Source organism: Bos grunniens, chromosome 7, assembly GCF_055505025.1.
Source record: "Bos grunniens cultivar Pamir isolate PY7600 chromosome 7, Bosgru_T2T1.0, whole genome shotgun sequence".
Lineage (NCBI taxonomy): Eukaryota > Metazoa > Chordata > Mammalia > Artiodactyla > Bovidae > Bos > Bos grunniens.
The window spans coordinates 48623822-48642233 of NC_141171.1; the positions used below are offsets into that span (position 1 = coordinate 48623822).

Genomic DNA, 18412 nt, shown 5'->3' on the forward strand with positions numbered 1-18412 from the left:
TGCAGAAAGGCTCATTTACCAGGTCACACAGGCAACAGGCTGCTCTATATCTGAGTGTTCTGCCAACATGAAGGTGTCGCCTTTTAAGAAATTTTGACCATTTTTGATGGAAAACATCTAAATTACAAACACCTTCTGATGCTTTATCGTGATGATTCAGTCACTATAAAAGTTGTCAATTCTCCAAAGACTTCAAGAAGGCCAAGAGGAATGTATAGGCTACAGTACATAGATTCACAAACGGTTAGACGTGACTGAGCGACGAACACACATACACAAGAGGAATCTGAAAAGATGCTCATCACTGATGATTATCAGAGAAATGCAAGTCAGAAGCACAATGAGGTACCGCCTCACACCAGTCAGAATGGCCATCATCAAAAGTCTATGAACAGCAAATGCTGGAGAGGGTGTGGAGAAAAGGGAACCCGCCTACATCATTGGCAGGAATGTAAAAATGTAAACTGGTACAGCCACGATGGAGAGCATTATGGAATTCCCTCAAAAAAAATAAAAACAAAGTTGTCATACGATTCAGCAATCTCACTTCTGGGCATAAATCTGGAAAAAAAATGAAACTTATTTAAAAATATACAAGCACCCCAATGTTCACAGCAGCACTATTTACAATAGCCAAGACATGGAAGCAACCTAAGTGTCCACAGATAGGTGAATGAAGAAGATATGGTATGTGTACACAGTGGAATACTACTCGGCCATAAAAAAGAAGGAAATAATACCATCTGCAGCAACATGGATGGACCTAGAGATTACCATACTGAAAAGACAAGATTCTATGATACCACTTATATTTGGAATCTAAAAAATAATACAAATGAACGTATTTACAAAACAGAAACAGACTCACAGACATGGAAAACAGATGTGATTACCAAAGAGGAAAGGATGGAGGACAGATAAATTAGGAATATGACATTAACAGATACAAGTCACTATATGTAAAACAGATAAACAACAAGGATTTACTGTATAGCACAGGAGACTATATTCAAACCTTATAACAACCTATAATGGAAAAGAACCAGAAAAAATATTCATATCTAAGTATAATTTAACCACTTTGCTGTATACCGGAAACTAACACAATATTTTAAGTCAAATATACTTCAATTAAAATTTTATGTTTCATTTTTTAAACTGTTGATGTGTGAGGCCCTTGAAGTCCACTAAGATGGTGGAGTCCACTGAGATGGTGCAGCCCAGACAGGGCCTCCAAAGAAAGCCTTACCTGTCCACAACACACATGTGCACGCCCACTAAATCTCCCACCTATAGACTCGCCCACACACACCTGCATCACAGCCTTTAACATACCCCACTGCAACTGCCGACTGAGCTATTTCCCCACTCCTTACTGTGAGCTCCTCCTGGAGAAGGAGCCAGAAATAAACAGACCATAAATCTTCTGTTTTGTCCCCAAGACCTGGCTTTGTGCTTGTGCACACAGTGCTAGGTCAGTGAACATTTGAGAATGAATGAATGCATGCATGTATGTATGAATGAATAAAGTGTTGCACTACTTGAGGGCATAATACACTAAATGTCTCTGCGGACATTTTAATGCCAATTTTGCTTACAAGACAACCAGAGTCCAGATGGAGTGACCTATTAAAGCGACAAAGGAGAGGGCAGAAAAGGGCGCCTTCTATCACGTTACACATCAATGCCTTCCCTGACGTCTTTGTGTCAAGTTGACCACTGTGATCACATCAAATACTCAAGCTACAGAAATGAAGCTGGTTCTCAGAAGTGTGAATCTTTGAGACCTAGTAGGCAACATGTTCCCTCTGAGTTGCAGCGTTAACTGCATATACGTACTTAACACCATTTCAGCAGCAAGGTCTGTGCTAAGGGCAGCCACAAATGGAACGATAGGAACAGGGACGTGATTCACAGCAGGCCTTCGCTGCATCTTAAATAACTCCCAGGACGACAGAGGTGGTGATTTACAATGGCCCTCAGGAGCCTGGCTTTGTGCTTGGAGGGTGAGTGGAAAGAGCCCTCTGAGGGCTAAAACCCAAGCAGTCAGTGAACCACCTGTGAAACAAGCTTCTACTTAGAAACCATGAAGAAGTTATTTAAACAAATGAAATATCAATGCCCTTGAAAGCCTCCTGGGATTGGCCTATTTCTAGATAAGAAAGTTTCATGTTTGTGGCTCATGTGAATTGGACAGCGTCTCTAGGTACAGTCAGTTCCATGAATGAAATCACTGGATTCAGCCCAACAATCCACCAGGTTAGTCTGATAAGCATTTTACTATTTTGTTTCTTTTTGTGTTTGTTTTCTAACAAAACCAGCCAATGATTATAGTGGTCAATTCAATAAAAATATTATTTAAATCTTAGACAATCTCAGACAAATAACCAACTTGATAAAATAATTTCTATCACCCCAATCTATTTAGTCCCCCAACGTGGGTAAAATAAGTCAGCTAGCTGGCCTTTGTGGGAAGAGGAAGTTAGCAAGCAAAGAAGGAAAAATGAGATCGCATTTTTCCACGAAATATACAACAAGAAATAGTGCATCCTTTACCTTGGTCAAAAGGCTTGTTGGGATTCCAGTTTCTGAAATAATCATCCTATATAAGGAAAAAAAAAATAGAAAACAAAAGTCAGATTTCAGGAAGTTTCTCATATAACTGCACAAAAACCTGCCTTTCCCCCCACCACCTCCCAAAACACAAAGGAAAACGCTAAGGGTTCAGAAATTTTTCTAAGGCATTCACGTGCAATCAAAAGTATCAATTGCCTTTTCAAATTCTTGTCTTTCAAACTGTATGGATTATACACTAGGAAGAGTTAATACATTTCAGCCTAGTATGGAAACAGCACTGCTCTTCCCGGTTTGACAGATAAACCCAGACACCTTCTAAGTGCAAGATGTATTTGCTATCAATTATGCCGCAGGTGATGCCTAGCTGTTCTCACTTGGGATTAAGCCTCTGTGTTTGTAACCACTGATAATTCAACTGTCAACATTTCTCCTACATGGAGACATGTAACTTTGGTGCACAGTTCCAGTTTTCTAGCACTTCTCGAAACTAAAAACAGAGGGTCATTCAAATGTGAGAATTAACCACTGGCATATATTCACCTTAATACCATTTGTTCTGGTTGTGTAGATAAAAAACAAAGGCTGGCCAATCTGGTTGATTCATAACCGTGTCTTTCTTGCATGTAGCTTGCCTCAATTTATGCTCCAAGGCTAGACAGTTGATCACGTTGAAATTGTAAGGGTCTAGGTCACTCACGGCTCCATCATCCTGTTAACCTCTTCCTCACTTCTAATAACCCTTCCCCTCCAAACCTTCATTATCCACAGTTTCTCTTCTCTGTCAGCCTTCACCCACTCCACTGCAGATGAGCACACCCCCTCTGCCAGCTCAACTCAACTGTCTGCAGCATGCAGGGGCCCTGCCCATGGACAACTTCCCCACATCAATTTTAGGGCATGTGCCCCCATTCAGTTAATTTCCTCCAGAGTATATTCAAACAATTTGTGGGACGTGTTTTTGGCTGGCACTCTGCATGCTGCAGTTTCATAAAGCTGTCCAAAATGAGGCCTGGATTTCTCTTCTAGAAAACCTCATTTACACCAAAGTACACAATTAGTTTCAACTATGGTCCATGCTCTCTCCTGTGACCATTTATCTCCCATACCATCTCTTTGCATTTTATTGGTCTCAGTGTCATTCAATTACCTGGCTTTATTAGATCCTTGTTGAGTTCACCTAAGCCCTTAAATAGATTTTAGGAAACAGGATTTAGAGTAAAATCAGAACATTGCTTCTTGGGTGGTGATTCCATTTTCCAGGGCATGAATAAACATGAACAGGTTCCTCTGGATCCTGGGGATTCAGCATTAAATCATGTTTAACTCCAAGGAATTGGTCCAATTTGCTCTGGCTTTAATTTTACGCCATAACTGGCCTTCTCAACTCAGCTGGTTAGGAAATCTCTGAGGTCTACACCATGAAACAGCACTGAGAAAGTTTAAAATAATCCCTCTGTCACATCTCTCTCCATTTATTATTTTAAATACAATCCTCATCTCTTGAATTATGTGGTTTGAAACTCGGCAGCCAAAGTTAATGGTTCTCAGCTAAGGGCTGGATGATCAGTGGGAAATTTACCACCTTATTTCTCAGGTTGGATGGCCAATCTACTCTTAGCAAGTGAACATAAGCAAGTGACTCAAACATTGTGCAGAGAAGGCAATGTCACCCCACTCCAGTACTCTTGCCTGGAAAATCCCACGGATGGAGGAGCCTGGTAGGCTGCGGTCCATGGGGTCGATAAGAGTCAGACATGACTGAGCAACTTCACTTTCACTTTTCACTTTCACACATTGGAGAAGGAAATGGCAACCCACTCCAGTGTTCTTGCCTGGAGAATCCCAGGGACAGAGGAGCCTGGTGGGCTGCTGGTCTATGGGGTTGCACAGTCAGCCACAACTGAAGCGACTTAGCAGCAGCAGCAGACATTCTGCTATTGACAAGGGCAAGAAAAGAGATAACCTAAGATGAACTTATCCTCACTATTGGAGAAAAAAATAACAAAATCTCCATCCTTCCAGCTGTGGTCCATAAGTGCCCTCTGATAAGGATGGCATCACCTAATTACAGTCTGAAATCATGTGAACTATTTTCCACTAGAACATGCTCCTTTAATACATGGAAGTCCTTAGAAGCTTAGGCTGTGAGTCCGACAGGGAAGGACTGGAGCCAAAGACAGTCCTGCTTTAACTTCACATGTCACATTCTCTTTGATGTCCAAGTAAGGTTTGAGCCAGTCTCAGGAACTGAATATTTCCTAACGATTTCAACATATGTTATAACTTGGATGGAATATGAAGCATTCTACTGGACCTTGTCACTTTTCCAAGCTAACTATAATTGCCATTTCTACATGTTTCTTGGGGAAAGTCAGAGATTTCAAGATGAAACTTCTACAAGTGGCTATCTGCATGAGAATATTTAAAACTCATCACACATGTAATAATACTGCCTAACTGCTGCCCAAATGTGAAAGTACACCTTGAGTCAGAGCTCATTATGCAGAACGAGTCTAACAGCCTCTCACCCAGCAAGGCCAAGTGGAGAAGGAGATGACTCCCTGCCTCTGATTGCTTTCACCCTGCCTTAGGAAAGCAGATGGCCAAAGCAGACCCCAATGAGCCAGCAGTGCAGACAACCTTGGGTGTGACCCCTTTGGCTCCAGCTGAGAGACAGGCACCAGAGCCCACTTGGGGGTTGGTCGATGAGCACAGGGGATGGGAGTCCCTACTGGGCCTGGCCATAGCGAAGTCCAGACATACAAGCCCAGAGCTCATGGATCAGCCTTCCACTCTGTACCAGCTAGGTCTGCAGACATGACCCGTCCAAGCCCCTGGGGCTGTACTAATCAATACACTCATCTGCTAGGGGAACGTTGGTGAAAGAGCATCTAAATCCACATGGAAAAGTCGAAAAGAATGCCCTTCTAGGGCTTCACCTCATCCTGGGGCCTCACTTAACAGTCAGTATGCCCAAGGGACAAAGGACAGCTGGATGGTCATTTCTTCAGGGCCTAAGACCAGGGGCACCAGCCCAGCTTTTCCTTTATCTTATTTTCTGTCTGAATTTTGTAAATGTAACATACATTTTGCTGCTGCTGCTGCTGCTAAGTCGCTTCAGTCGTGTCCGACTCTGTGCGACCCCATAGATGGCAGCCCACCAGGCTCCTCTGTCCCTGGAATTCTCCAGGCAAGAACACTGGAGTGGGTTGCCATTTCCTCCTCCAATGCATGAAAGTGAAAAGTCAAAGTGAAGTCGCTCAGTCGTGTCCGACTCCTAGTGACCCCATGGACTGCAGCCTACCAGGCTCCTCCATCCATGGGATTTTCCAGGCAAGAGTACTGGAGTGGGGTGAACATACATTTTAGGTTATCCTTAAACAGACCCAGGACTTGCTGTGTTGTTGACAACACCCAGCATCTATTTTCTCACTATGACAAATCCCAACATGGGAAGCAGTGTGACAGCCCCAACATCACCCCAGTACTGCCCTGTAACCAAATGTGTTCCTGCTGCATGGCCCCCAGAATTTGGTCCACAGAGCAGAAAAGTCTAGGGCCTCAGGAGCCCTTGTCTCTGACCTTCCTTCTGACCAATAAAGATGTGGCCTGTTAAAACTCAGACTGTAGTGGAAGGCATGGTAGAGGGACTCAGTCGCACTTGCCAGGAGAGCCATATCCATCTGAGTTGGCCTCTTAACTGGTAATTTGATCATCTAGTGATAAAGCCTTTAAAAATGACTTGGAAGGACCTCAGCATCAGTTAATTTTTAAAACAGACAATCTAAATAGAAAGATACATACCTGGATACAGTCATTTATTAAATTGATTAACTCCTAATAGTGCATTCTACAAGCTGAAGAGTGAAGGGTGGAAGTGTTACCATACATGTGTATTTTATGCGCTACCCTGCACAGGATAATTAAGTCAGACCTCTGCTGGACAGGGAAGAGAAAAGCCTCCTTCTAAATTCTCATCATATGAGGAAGACCTGATTCCATTTCATGATACCACTTCAAAAATGATATACGACAAAACCAATACAATATTGTAAAGTTAAAAAAGAAAAAAAAGAAAATCACCCAAATTTTTAGGGACTGTTACAACCCAGAAGATCCTGTAAACTTGAAAAGTCTCAAATTTGAGCCTGCTGACTCATGTCCAAAATCATGAAACATTGCAGGGGAGCATACAGTCATAGTAAAAAGAAAAAAAAAAAAAAAAAAAATCACAAGTTGGCGTACAAATCCCAGCAAGAAAGTGACAAATGATAGTATCTAGAAAAATGAAGAAAGGGGTGGTGGACTGTGGAGGAAGAGTCATGGAATGACCATGGCCCCAGTTATTTTTTAAAATCCTCCACAGCTGATCAACAGAGATAAAATCATATTCATTTTATTAACATTCGATATCCCACAAACCTAATACTGGATCCTAAGACATTATTGGCACCCAGTAGCTGGTACAAAGAAATTCAACTCTAGGCTTTCAACTACTTTAGAGATACCCTGTTTTAATAAGCATTTATGGAAAATGAAATCTTTTTAAAATATATATATATGTAACATATATTTTATATTATCATATATAATAGATATTAATTCCCAGGTGGCACAAGTAGTAAAGAGCTCTGCCTGCTAATGCAGGAGATGTAAAAGATGCTGGTTAGATCCCTGGATTGAAAAGATCCCCTGGAGGAGGAAATGGCAACCCACTCCAGTATTCCTGCCTGGAGAATCCCATGGACAGAGGAGTCTGGCACCATACGGTCCATAGAGTCGCAGAGAGTCAGACACAACTGAAGCGACTTAGCACACTCAAGGATATAATACATATCAGTATATGTTAATAACACACACACACACACACACACACACACCCCAAAGAACATTCTGCTGTATAATGCATCTTCCAAGAAAACGTTTAAGCCTCCCTACCAGGAAATGATGCAAAAAATATCCTCCCATAATTTTAGTGATTAAGTCTCTTTATCATAGACATCATAACTGATTGGAAAGTCTCTCATTTTAACCAACTGTGATCGGGAAACTGAATTTTTCTTCCACTGTCCCACCGCCCCCAAATGGCTGATGCAATTTAGTTCAGATATTCCCCAGGGGTTTGCCTTTCCAGAGGTGCTTATGTCAGCTCCAAAGAATGTTAAAGCAACTCTGAGGAAGAGAGTGGCACAATCAAATGGAAACCACTTCTGCAATCCAACTGCTTTACTCCCACTTATGAAGATGATGATGGCATGTATGATATACTTTACAGCTTTAGCTACCACAGATCAAATATACTCAGCTCTCACGGGACAGATCATTTCTCTTTTATACATATTTTAGCTAAATTGTTTGAACACTGTAGTTTCATCTGAAGATTACCTGAGATAATACAAATTACCAGCCTAGAAAATAAGTGGGTGCCTCATTTGTCTCGACCAGGGGTGAGCCATGGAGACATGTACACATGTACAGAAGAAAGTAAGTCTAAGCGAGAGCAGGCAGCCTCTTTGAGGTCATCTGAAGACCCCCTGTAGATAAAAACAAAAGAGAAAAGCACTGCCCTGCAGGGCAAAGTGGACTACAGTCAGGTTTATAGATCCTAGAGGGAGGTTAATCCCACTTTATCGAACCCCATACTTTTATAAAGATGTCAGTTAAGGGGCTATAGGCAAACTGCTTTCCAAAGAATTCAGTGTGAAAAAGTATCTTTTTATACTACTTGACTGGGGAGAATAAGAAGGAGGGCTGGCTGGCAGGTGGGGAAAGTGTCTCTGAAATGATCATAGAAATCACTGGAAATGTGAGACTTCCAGGTGACACTGTATTGAAAGTGTTGGTCACTCATTCGTGTCCAACTCTTTGCGACCCCCTGGACTGTAGCCCACTAGGCTCCTTTGTGGAATTCTCTAGGCAAGAATACTGGAGTGGGTAGCCATTCCCTTCTCCAGGGGATCTTCCTGACCCAGGGATCTAGCCCAGGTCTCCCGCATTGCAGGCAGATTCTTTACCATCTGAGCCACCTGGGAAGCCCCAAATGACACTATATAAGTGAAACTTGCCTGTAATTTTAATTTGTGTGCAGTAAAAATCCCTACTCGTGATGCTATTTGGAAATACAAAACATTCCACCTATTGAGAAAGAAGTTGGCTTCTCATACACCCCCTCACCTCGATTTCCGGTAACACCTCTGGGTAAGCACTGTGCTGTCAGTCTTCTCTCCATCGGGCCTGCCCTTCCCACCCTGGTGAAGAACCCCAGTAGGAATCCTTCTGCATGAAGCATTCAACCACCCAGCCCAGCTTGGGCAGTGACTCGAGGCCCCCTGCCCTGTCACTCCACAGATCCCACTCATGAGAACCCTGTACACTAGGGACTGGGACCTGGACCGATAACACATCTGCATGGGCACAAATCACACCCACACACCTGGGCCGGGCTAATTCTGAGCAGGTTTGGATTTTACCTGCACATTCCCCCAGGGAAAAACAGTACACAGTAAGTCCTGGCTCTACTGGAGTCAACTGAAGTAAGCTGATTCAGCTTTAACATCTCCATGTTCCTGTGAAATGCGCATAACCGCTCCTGATGTGCACATAAGGACAGGTGGGTGTATGTTTATACACTCTAAATCACTTGCTTCCTGAATAGAGTAATTCTTTGATAAATTGGTCTGACATTTGGTATAAAGTCCTGCAGGCCTCAGACAAAGTGATTTAGAAAATAACAATGTCAGTTGCTCTGCTCTTTCAATAAATAACCCACCAGTAAAACACAGATAATAACTGACAATCATACTTGTACTGTAACTAATGAGAAAAGATAAAGCAGCAAATGGACTGTTTATATGCATTTGATAAATTGCATCCCCTGGATATACCCATGAAAAATAAATGTGTGTGGTGCTGGTTCACTGAACTAAAACAAATATTTACCACTGAGATTTAGGATTGAGAGTGATATTTACATTTTATTTGGCAACTATTTTGATGCTATGTCTAATACACAGTGGAAAAGTCAAAAACCTACCTCAACTTCCTGAGTACGAAAGCATTATGAATGAGGAAAAAAAAAAAAAAGAATCACATCAAACAATAGGAAGGAATGTAAACATTTTTGATAATTGCATCAAATTTTCAAATTATAACATTAGAAAGGTCACAGGCAGACATTTTCCTTTAAGTTACCGACCATCACTCCCTTTAAAAGGTCCCCTCCCTCATTCACTAAGTTCATGAAAAGAACGTTAGGTTCTTGGTGGAATAAGTGAAGTGTGGGGAAATCTGAGGGCCCTCTGGTGATCTGTGTCGTTACTATAGAACAGCTAGCAAAATTGTGATTAAATCCAAATATACAGGCATAATTATTATCTTTGAGAATTTTAAACGACTAATTTGCTGTGACACTGGTCCAATGGGTGAAATTCAATGAAAGTCCTGAGATGACATCAGAGAACAAGAATAAAAGACCTTCTACATTTCTGCAAAGCAATTATTTCACCTTGCAGCTCCAAAATAACTTCAAGGGGTCTAAAACCTGAGAAGGACATGAGTTTATGGTCCTGGGTTGTGAAATGAATAGCACTGTCGTGGTCCCTCCAGGTGATTAAGGGATTATACCACCACAAAGAAATCCCCCTTCCTCACAGCTGTCTGCCTGTCCTTGTCTGTCCATCCAAGCTGGGTTCTGGAAGAGTGACTGCTGATTGCAGCTTTTCTCAAAGAGAAAAACTGAGTCTGAGATCTGTTCCAGAAAGGGTGCCCTACACCTAACTTTCTCTTCTGGGAATACAATAGGTCTATGATTTTGCATTTGTATTCTGACCAAGACAAGGGGTGTCTTCCCAGACTCAAAGCTACCCATTCCCTTGACCTCAATAGCAAAATGATCAAAACACCTGAGCGAGCCAGGAGTGGGCTTCTGAATGTCCAAACAGGAGAGAAACAGAAGGATTATGATTCAAAGACAATAGAAACACTATGAACAGGACAGGCTGTGAAGCAGACAAGCTCAGATCCTGCCTCGAACACTCACCCACCAGCTGGCCTGGCACAAGCCCCTCAGCTTCTGAGTTGCAGCCCCCTGATCCACAAAACAAGACTGCTGCACCTACCTTGGAGGATGGGTCACAACAATTTGCAATAATGTGGCAGCAACTGGGATATCATCAGGCACAAAGAATGACTCAATAAATTAAAATGTACACTTTTGTGTCTATCTCCAGAGGTTTATAATATTGAGATGTCTCAAAAACACTGAAACAGGCTTATAGAAATAATGATATGCTTAAAATTTCAGTTATGTGGCTCTTGTGCATTTGAATCATACCATATAGGCCCAAATGAAGGGAGACCAATTGCCCTTGGGAACAATAATTATGAAATATTTTCAATGCATGCAATTTTATTAGTCTTACAGATGAAGAGTGGCTTAGAAAAAAATGCAATGAAATGTGAAAACATGACTTACATGCACGTCTCTGTTTAAAGGTCAGGCTCCCATTCTCTAAGATTTAGTGACCCTGTCTATTAAAAAAAAAAAAAAAAGATAATACTTACACCACAGAGCTGTCTGTGCAACCAGTGAACCAGTGAGAGATGTTTTGAACCACTGTTATCAATTACACATCATCTAATTCTAAGTAAATTTAAGTTTCAATTATGACTCACTATATTCTCTTAAGTGGACTAGGCCTCTCTGAACAGGTAAAATTTCTGCATAATCATTAATTTACATGTAGAAAACAGTCAGAGAAACCCAGAGAAGGGTCACTTCACTGAAACACCAAGTAAGGCCCTTGCCATCTTGGAGCATATAAACCTCTCCTTTACAGAAAATACAAATCGTACTGGCCCAAGGCCCAGTCCTGTCTGAGCAGCACGAACTCCAAATTAATCAGGTCCCACCATCTTTCTGAGAATGCCACTCCAGCCACCACCGCCCCCTCCCCACCGCCACCTCCCCAACCCCCCACCCCCCCACCAAGGCCAGCAGGCCTCAATCAACATCCAGATGTTGCCTTCCAGAGTATAAAACAGCCTCTGCCTCAGCTGGGCCCCCAGCTTCTCCTGGGGTCACCCCCACGTGCCAGGCCAGCCTACTCTCCCTGTACGCTGCTCAGGCTATCCCCTTTGCTGCTCCTATGAGGATCCTCTGAAGGGGCGTCAGCCCTCACCGTGCCCGGGTATCAAATACTCCAGTTTCCCCAACAGCCCCCCGGCCAAGACCAAGCTCACGAGCAGCTCCCAGGACCCTGTGAGGCACAGCCCCTGCTGAGTCCTCTAGTCCCCCTGAGGCCACACCCCTGCCCACACGCTTCACTCCAGCCCCACATGAGCTACTTCTCAGGACTGCAACAGCCAAGCTCCAAAATTCTACACATGCTGCATCCTCTGTGCTGAAACCCCCTTCCTCTCCCTTCTCTGACTAATATTCACTGCTCTATCAACTCCCGGTTTGGATTAGACGATGGTCCTCAATGGCCACCTCCCTGTTCCCAGTCCCCCCACGCCAGAGATGTGTCTGCTGTGTGGTCCACAGCCCCTGGGCAGCCCCTAGCAGAGCCCTGATGTCACCGCTCTGCAGCGGCTGACCACTCTCTGGCCACTCGACTACACGCCTGCCAGTCCCCAGGGCCAGGGTGGGGTGTCTTCCCCTCCACACCTAGGGCCAGCACGGTGCCCGTTCCAAACCAGGTACTCAGTGACCACCTCCTATGAAGAAAGAATCACTCAACCTCTGTGGCTTCTTTTATGTCAGCTGCAGATCCCCAGTTAATCTCCCTTTGATTCAGAACACAGGCTCTGTGTCCTGGAAGTTTCAGAGGATGGTGAAATGGGCAACTCCTTTAGTGTGACTTCAACTGGGGCGGTAACAGGAACCTGGCACCAGCAAAGATGATGGCAGAAGACCTTGGAGGGAGCAACCAAGGAGGGCTGGTGGACCTCTGCCTGACAGCGTAGCTCCACGGCTGCTAATGCCCCTGAGTCACCCCAGGGAACAAACGAACTTCATGACTTGGCTTGCCACAGCTGGCAGATGTCTGATGCAAGATTCAGAATCTGAGACAAGCTGAAGTTGAAATCCAATCAAAACATCAAAGTAATAGTAACGTTTAACATTAATCATCTAAGAATAATAGCAGCTACCAGTTTCTGAGTGCTCAACATGGGCCAGGCACTGTGCCAAGCCGACTGTGTTTTAGCTCACGGAATCCATACAGTAGCTGTGTGAGGGAGGCACAATCAGCACCCTGATGACCTACCTGGGAAAACTGGAGCTCAGAGACATCACATTACTGTAAGTTTACACAGCTAGTAAGAAGCAGGAGGATTTGAGCTCAGTTTTGCCCAGCTCTGAAGATTTCTTTTTCAAACTGGACAAATAAATAATAGTAACAATATTTACATTAGGGGCTTCCCTGGTGGCTCAGACAGTAAATAATCTGCCTGCAACGCAGGAGACCCTGTTTGGATCCCTGGTTAGAAAGATCCTCTGGAGAAGGAAATGGCAATCCACTCTGGTAACAATATTTACATTAGTACGTCACATTGGGAGACTCCAGCATGGCTGGAGAACAGAAGAACAAAGAATGTGCTCCAGTCTTGGGGCTTAGACCTGGGTCCCAGTCAAGGGGGGATATCCCATGAGAGGATACAGGGATGGGTGAGGTGAGAATGAGCAGAGATGGTTGGGGTCTCCTCGCAGGTCCAGGGAGGTGGAGTGGGCGGGAGACGCTGAACTGTTCCTAGATCAATGAGGTTCCAAACAGACAAACAGATCCTGGTTTTCTCCACCAAGCACTGTGCAGTGGTCAGGGTCACTGAATGAGTTGCTCCTAGGGATGCTGGGGGCCTTCTCTGACAGCCGGCATGGCAGAGCTCCACACACTGTGTGAAATGCACCAAGTGAACAGAGGACCAGTGAGGTATGTGAAGACTGGAGCACCTGGGAGGAAACACAGGGCTCACTCCCTACTGGAGATGGAACACGATGGTTGCAGGAAATGGCAAGGGATTTGACACACAGCCCAAAGGCCTCCCAAGAGACTCTACCACTGCACTGATCCTTCATGCATCTGAGCCTCAGCTTTCCCATCTATGAAAGGGGAAATGTAAACACCTGCCCCCACGGGGTCTTTGTGCAACTGGACAGCAAGTCCATTTGTCCTGTGCCTGGCTCTGGGAAAGTAGCTGGGACACCCAGACGTCCTGACCCCTCCCTACCCCACATGGCTGCCCAGGCTTCAGAACCATGGCCAGCAGCTCTGGTGACAGCAGCCTCAGGAGCAAGCCCCACTGAGGAGCACTTTGTGGGCTCTGGACCAGACACTGCCAGCACACCTGTCTGCCACCACACTCTCTGAGGCTCGCTTCAAAGTGGAGTGTCCAACACTGACATCAAGCCACTACACAGAAGACCTGGTGGCTTTGGCACCGGCCATCTCTCTGGGAAGCCACGGCCGCAGACTTCGCATGAAATTTTCATTAGCTGCACAGCAAGACCTGCCACAGCTCCTCCCAGCCCTGCCATTCAGCCTCTTCTCTTGGAAAGAGCATCTGGGAAAGTTAGCAATAAAAGCTCCCTCACTGTATCCCTGAGCACATCCTAGCAGTCGTCCTGCCTGCCCTCCTCTGCATCCCGAGGCTTTGGCCTTTGGACCACATACATAGCAGATGCTCCCACCAACACCCCAGAAACAAATCTGGTCAAGGTCTTTAGTCCACTTCAAAGCAATGATGTCACCATCAGAATCTGAGAGAGTTTCTTTGAAATCTGCAACTTCTGAAGTGATGTTCCCCCTATGCTAAAGCGCAAACGAGCCTGCCAATTAGACCCACACTCCCCAGCCACAATTTCCCTCTGTGATCACTGGCAAAGCTTCCACAGAGAATGGGAGCAGTGTTCCCTGTCCCAGGTACAGCCACTGCTATAACTAACTGGGGCTCACCGCAAGAGTAGAACAATCTTCCCACACTGACTGAAGACCCCCCATGGGACCCATACTCCCAAAGGCTGTTGGGTCCAATCAATCCTGAACCGTGGACTAATAATCCTGGAGACGGGCTCATTTTCCTCTCACCTAACGAACATTTCTACAACTCTGTGATGGATGGAAGCCAGTCTCTCACCCTCAGCGCTGCCAAACAGAGGCCTGGTAGGCTCAGGTGACTTAGAGAAAGAATCCCAAAGCACCTTAGCCAGGCTCCATGCTTGAGAACTTGCTCATCTGACCACTTGGACAGGTAGATGATGTACTTACGTCATATAAAAAGATAGCATCCAGAGATAAGATGACCATCCTTATACCAAGGTCAATGTGTTTGAGTCTTGTGATAGCTGTTCAGCTCTAACTCTTGGGGATCTGTGTACTCCACAAATATCTAACCATCCTGTTGCCTTCTGGGGGTGGGGGTTTCCATAATCCGCCTGGGGCACCCACAGAGACAAAGCAAGGCTGAAGCTGCAAGGAAGCTGGGGCTGAGGCTCAGGGACCTTGTGCCTGATGAGATGTCCACACCTAATCTCCAGGCACTGAGGAACCGCTGAGGGTGAACTTGGAGGTGGCTCCCATCACAGTGGTGCTTTCTGAAGGTGCTGGGCTAAGTGCGGGACAGGTTGGAAAGAGTCAATGAAAAAAAAAATTAAAAAAAAAAAAAGGAAAGAGTCAATGAAACCAAGGACACCAATGAAGAAGTTCATTCCATGTGTGCACAGTTACCACATATGGAGCACTTGCTGCATGTCTGCCTTTGTGCTAAGAAACAGACACGTGTAATACTCTGCCCTTACTCTCAGAAGCCCATGGTCTGGCCAGTGTAGAGGGAGCCAGAAATATCAGCAGATGGAGCATAACAATGCCTGGCAGTGTAGTCATTATAAAGATAAAATAGCTACAGAACACAGAGGAGGAAGCCGCCACTCATTCTGGGGAACTAGGGCTGACTCTACTGAGGCACTGGGACCTGCACTGGGTCCAGATGGACAAGGAGTTTTCTAGGCAAGGAACATGCAGTGGGTGGGATGAGGAGCCAACAAGTACAATGAGCAGGACTCTTTGCTGCAACAGCCCTCAACCCGGGCAACAAGAGAGCAAGCCTGAGCCCAGGGGCAGCCACAGAGAGTGGACAACAGGAGGTCTGCCTTGCTCAGGGTCTCCGAAGCCCCCATGGCCACACCATCCGGTCTGCCACTTGCTCTGGGACCAGAAAGCCTGGAGCTGCCATGGCTGATTACTGACATCACTATGATCAGTCCACTCCAGCTGGAAGGCTGAGCAATGGTATTATGTCTGGAGGGGCCACACTCACCCCATGGCATGCCACCCCAGGGACGAGAGCCAGCTCACACCCTGGCCCTTCCAACCAGCAGGTGTTTCCATGCTGCCTGTCAAGAACATATGTAAGTCATATGGGCCACAATTGGAACCAACTAGTCTGTATGCCTGACCCTCTTTCTGTCCTACAGAGACACAGGGCCAGCTTGCTCAACCTTCCTTTATTAAATAAGCATCTCTTTCTTTGGAGGTGAGATCTCTGAGAACAAAGGCTCTGGGAACCAAGACCCTAGAGGTCCCCCCTTCTTCTCCCAGTCAATGATAACAATTAAGGGCCTCATTTAATGGTAACAATTAAGGGCCTCTCACATGCTAGCAAAGTAACGCTCAAAATTCTCCAAGTCAGGCTTCAACAGTACGTGAACTGTGAACTTCCAGATGTTCAAGCTGGTTTTAGAAAAGGCAGAGGAACCAGAGATCAAATTGCCAACATCTGCTGGGTCATTGAAAAAGCAAGAGAGTTCCAGACAAGCATCTACTTTTGCTTTATCGACTACGCCAAATCCTCGGACTGTGTGGATCACAACAAACTGTGGAAAATTCTGAAAGAAATGGAAAAACCAGACCACCTGACCTGCCTCCTGAGAAATCTGTATGCAGGTCAAGAAGCAACGGTTAGAACTGGACATGGAACAACAGACTGGTTCCAAATCAAGAGAGGAGTACTAGGTCAAGGCTGTATATTATCACCCTGGTTATTTAACTTATATGCAGAGTACATCATGAGAAATGCCTGGCTAGATAAAGCACAAGCTGGAATCAAGATTGCTGGGAGAAATATCAATAACCTCAGATACAAAGATGACACCACCCTTAGGGCAGAAAGCAAAAAGGAACTAAAGAGCCTCTTGATGAAGGTGAAAGAGGAGAGTGAAAAAGTTGGCTTAAAACTCAACATTCAGAAAACTAAGATCATGACATCCGGTCCCATCACTTCATGGCAAACAGATGGGGAAACAATAGAAACAGTGAGAAACTTTATTTTGGAGGGCTCCAAAATCAGTGCAGATGGTGACTGCAGCCATGAAATCAAAAGATGTTTGCTCCTTGGAAGAAAAGCTATGACCAACCTAGACAGCATACTAAATAGCAGAGACATTACTTTGCCAACAAAGGTCCATCTAGTCAAAACTATGGTTTTTCCAGTAGTCATGTATGGATGTGAGAGTTGGACTATAAAGAAAGCTGAACACCAAAGAATTGATGCTTTTGAACTGTGGTGTTGGAGAAGATTCTTGAGAGTCCCTTGGACTGAAAGGAGATCAAACCAGTCCATCCTAATGGAAATCAGTCCTGAACATTCATTGGAAGGACTGAGGCTGAAACTCCAATACTTTGGCCACTGATGTGAAGAACTGACTCATCTGAAAAGACCCTGATGCTGGGAAATATGGAAGGCAGGAGGAGAAGGGAATGATAGAGGATGAGATGGTTGGATGGCATTACTGACACGACACACATAAGTTTGAGCAAGCTCCGGGAGTTGGTGATGGACAGGGAGGCCTGGCTTGCGACAGCCCATGGAGTCACAGAGTTGGACATGACTGAGTGACTGAACTGAACTGAACTGAAGGGCCTCCTGTTCTTCCTGAGGGCTTCCTAGCCAATGTACCCATCTTTTAAAATCAAAACCCTCCAGGGCAAAATTACCAGCTAGGGCCATTTCTATGGTAACAAAATACCTATCAATAAGGACATATTTATTTCTTGTGGAAGAGTACTCAGCCAGCAGAAGCCATGTCATATGTTTTTATTTTCAGGCTTTCTTTTCATGTATTATCTGGAAGATAACAGGAATATTAATAACAATGCAGCCCCCTTACAGTCTTAAAATTCAATGATTCTAAATATGTCAGATAATAAATCAAATACACTTGAAAGCTCTATGTAAATGAAGTGGGAGCAATTTTCAAACTAGCAAGGACTGCAAGGCACTGGAAGAATCCAAAGAAGACCAAAACATTAAGTTGTTTTTGTCTTTGATTTTTATTTTTGCTTCCAGTTTTTAAGAACCTAATATGAACACAAACAGTCCTTATATTCTAGATCTTTAAAATCCCTTTCCTATTAAATAACTTTTGAGCATTAAAGAAAGAGTTTAGAGAATTCCCTGGTGGTCCAGTGGCTAGGATTCCATGCCTTCACTGCTAAGGGCATGGGTTCAGGACCTGTAGATCCCACAAGCTACATGGTGTGGTAAAAAAAAATAGGAAAGAAAGAGTCCAGTTGGGTTTTTTTATTTTTTTCACATGATGCCCAGAACTACCAAGAACCTTTTGGAAAGATTTTCCAAGATCAAATTCTTTAGCCAAATTATCTTCTTATGAAAGGTGGAGACTCTGAGAAAGTCCCATACAAAACATGGGAAGAAAGAAACAAAGATGCAATAGAGAGGACCAAAGATGCAATGGTGATAATTTCATCCACTCCATAACCACACCTTCCCCATGCCTGGAGCCCACCCCCTTAGAGGCCTGGGACAGAAGAAGGGACAG

At 44.5% G+C, this 18412-nt stretch overlaps 1 protein-coding gene across 3 annotated transcripts in view; it reads right to left on the minus strand.

Annotated features, from left to right (window-relative positions):
• SPOCK1 (SPARC (osteonectin), cwcv and kazal like domains proteoglycan 1) overlaps nucleotides 1–18412 on the minus strand; it is a 583470-nt gene that overhangs the window by 341951 nt on the left and 223107 nt on the right. For all 3 annotated transcript variants that reach the window (XM_086411695.1, XM_086411694.1, XM_086411696.1), the window contains one exon: nucleotides 2557–2602. In XM_086411695.1, the coding sequence (XP_086267821.1) occupies nucleotides 2557–2602 (46 nt within the window). The remainder of the gene's footprint in view (nucleotides 1–2556; nucleotides 2603–18412) is intronic.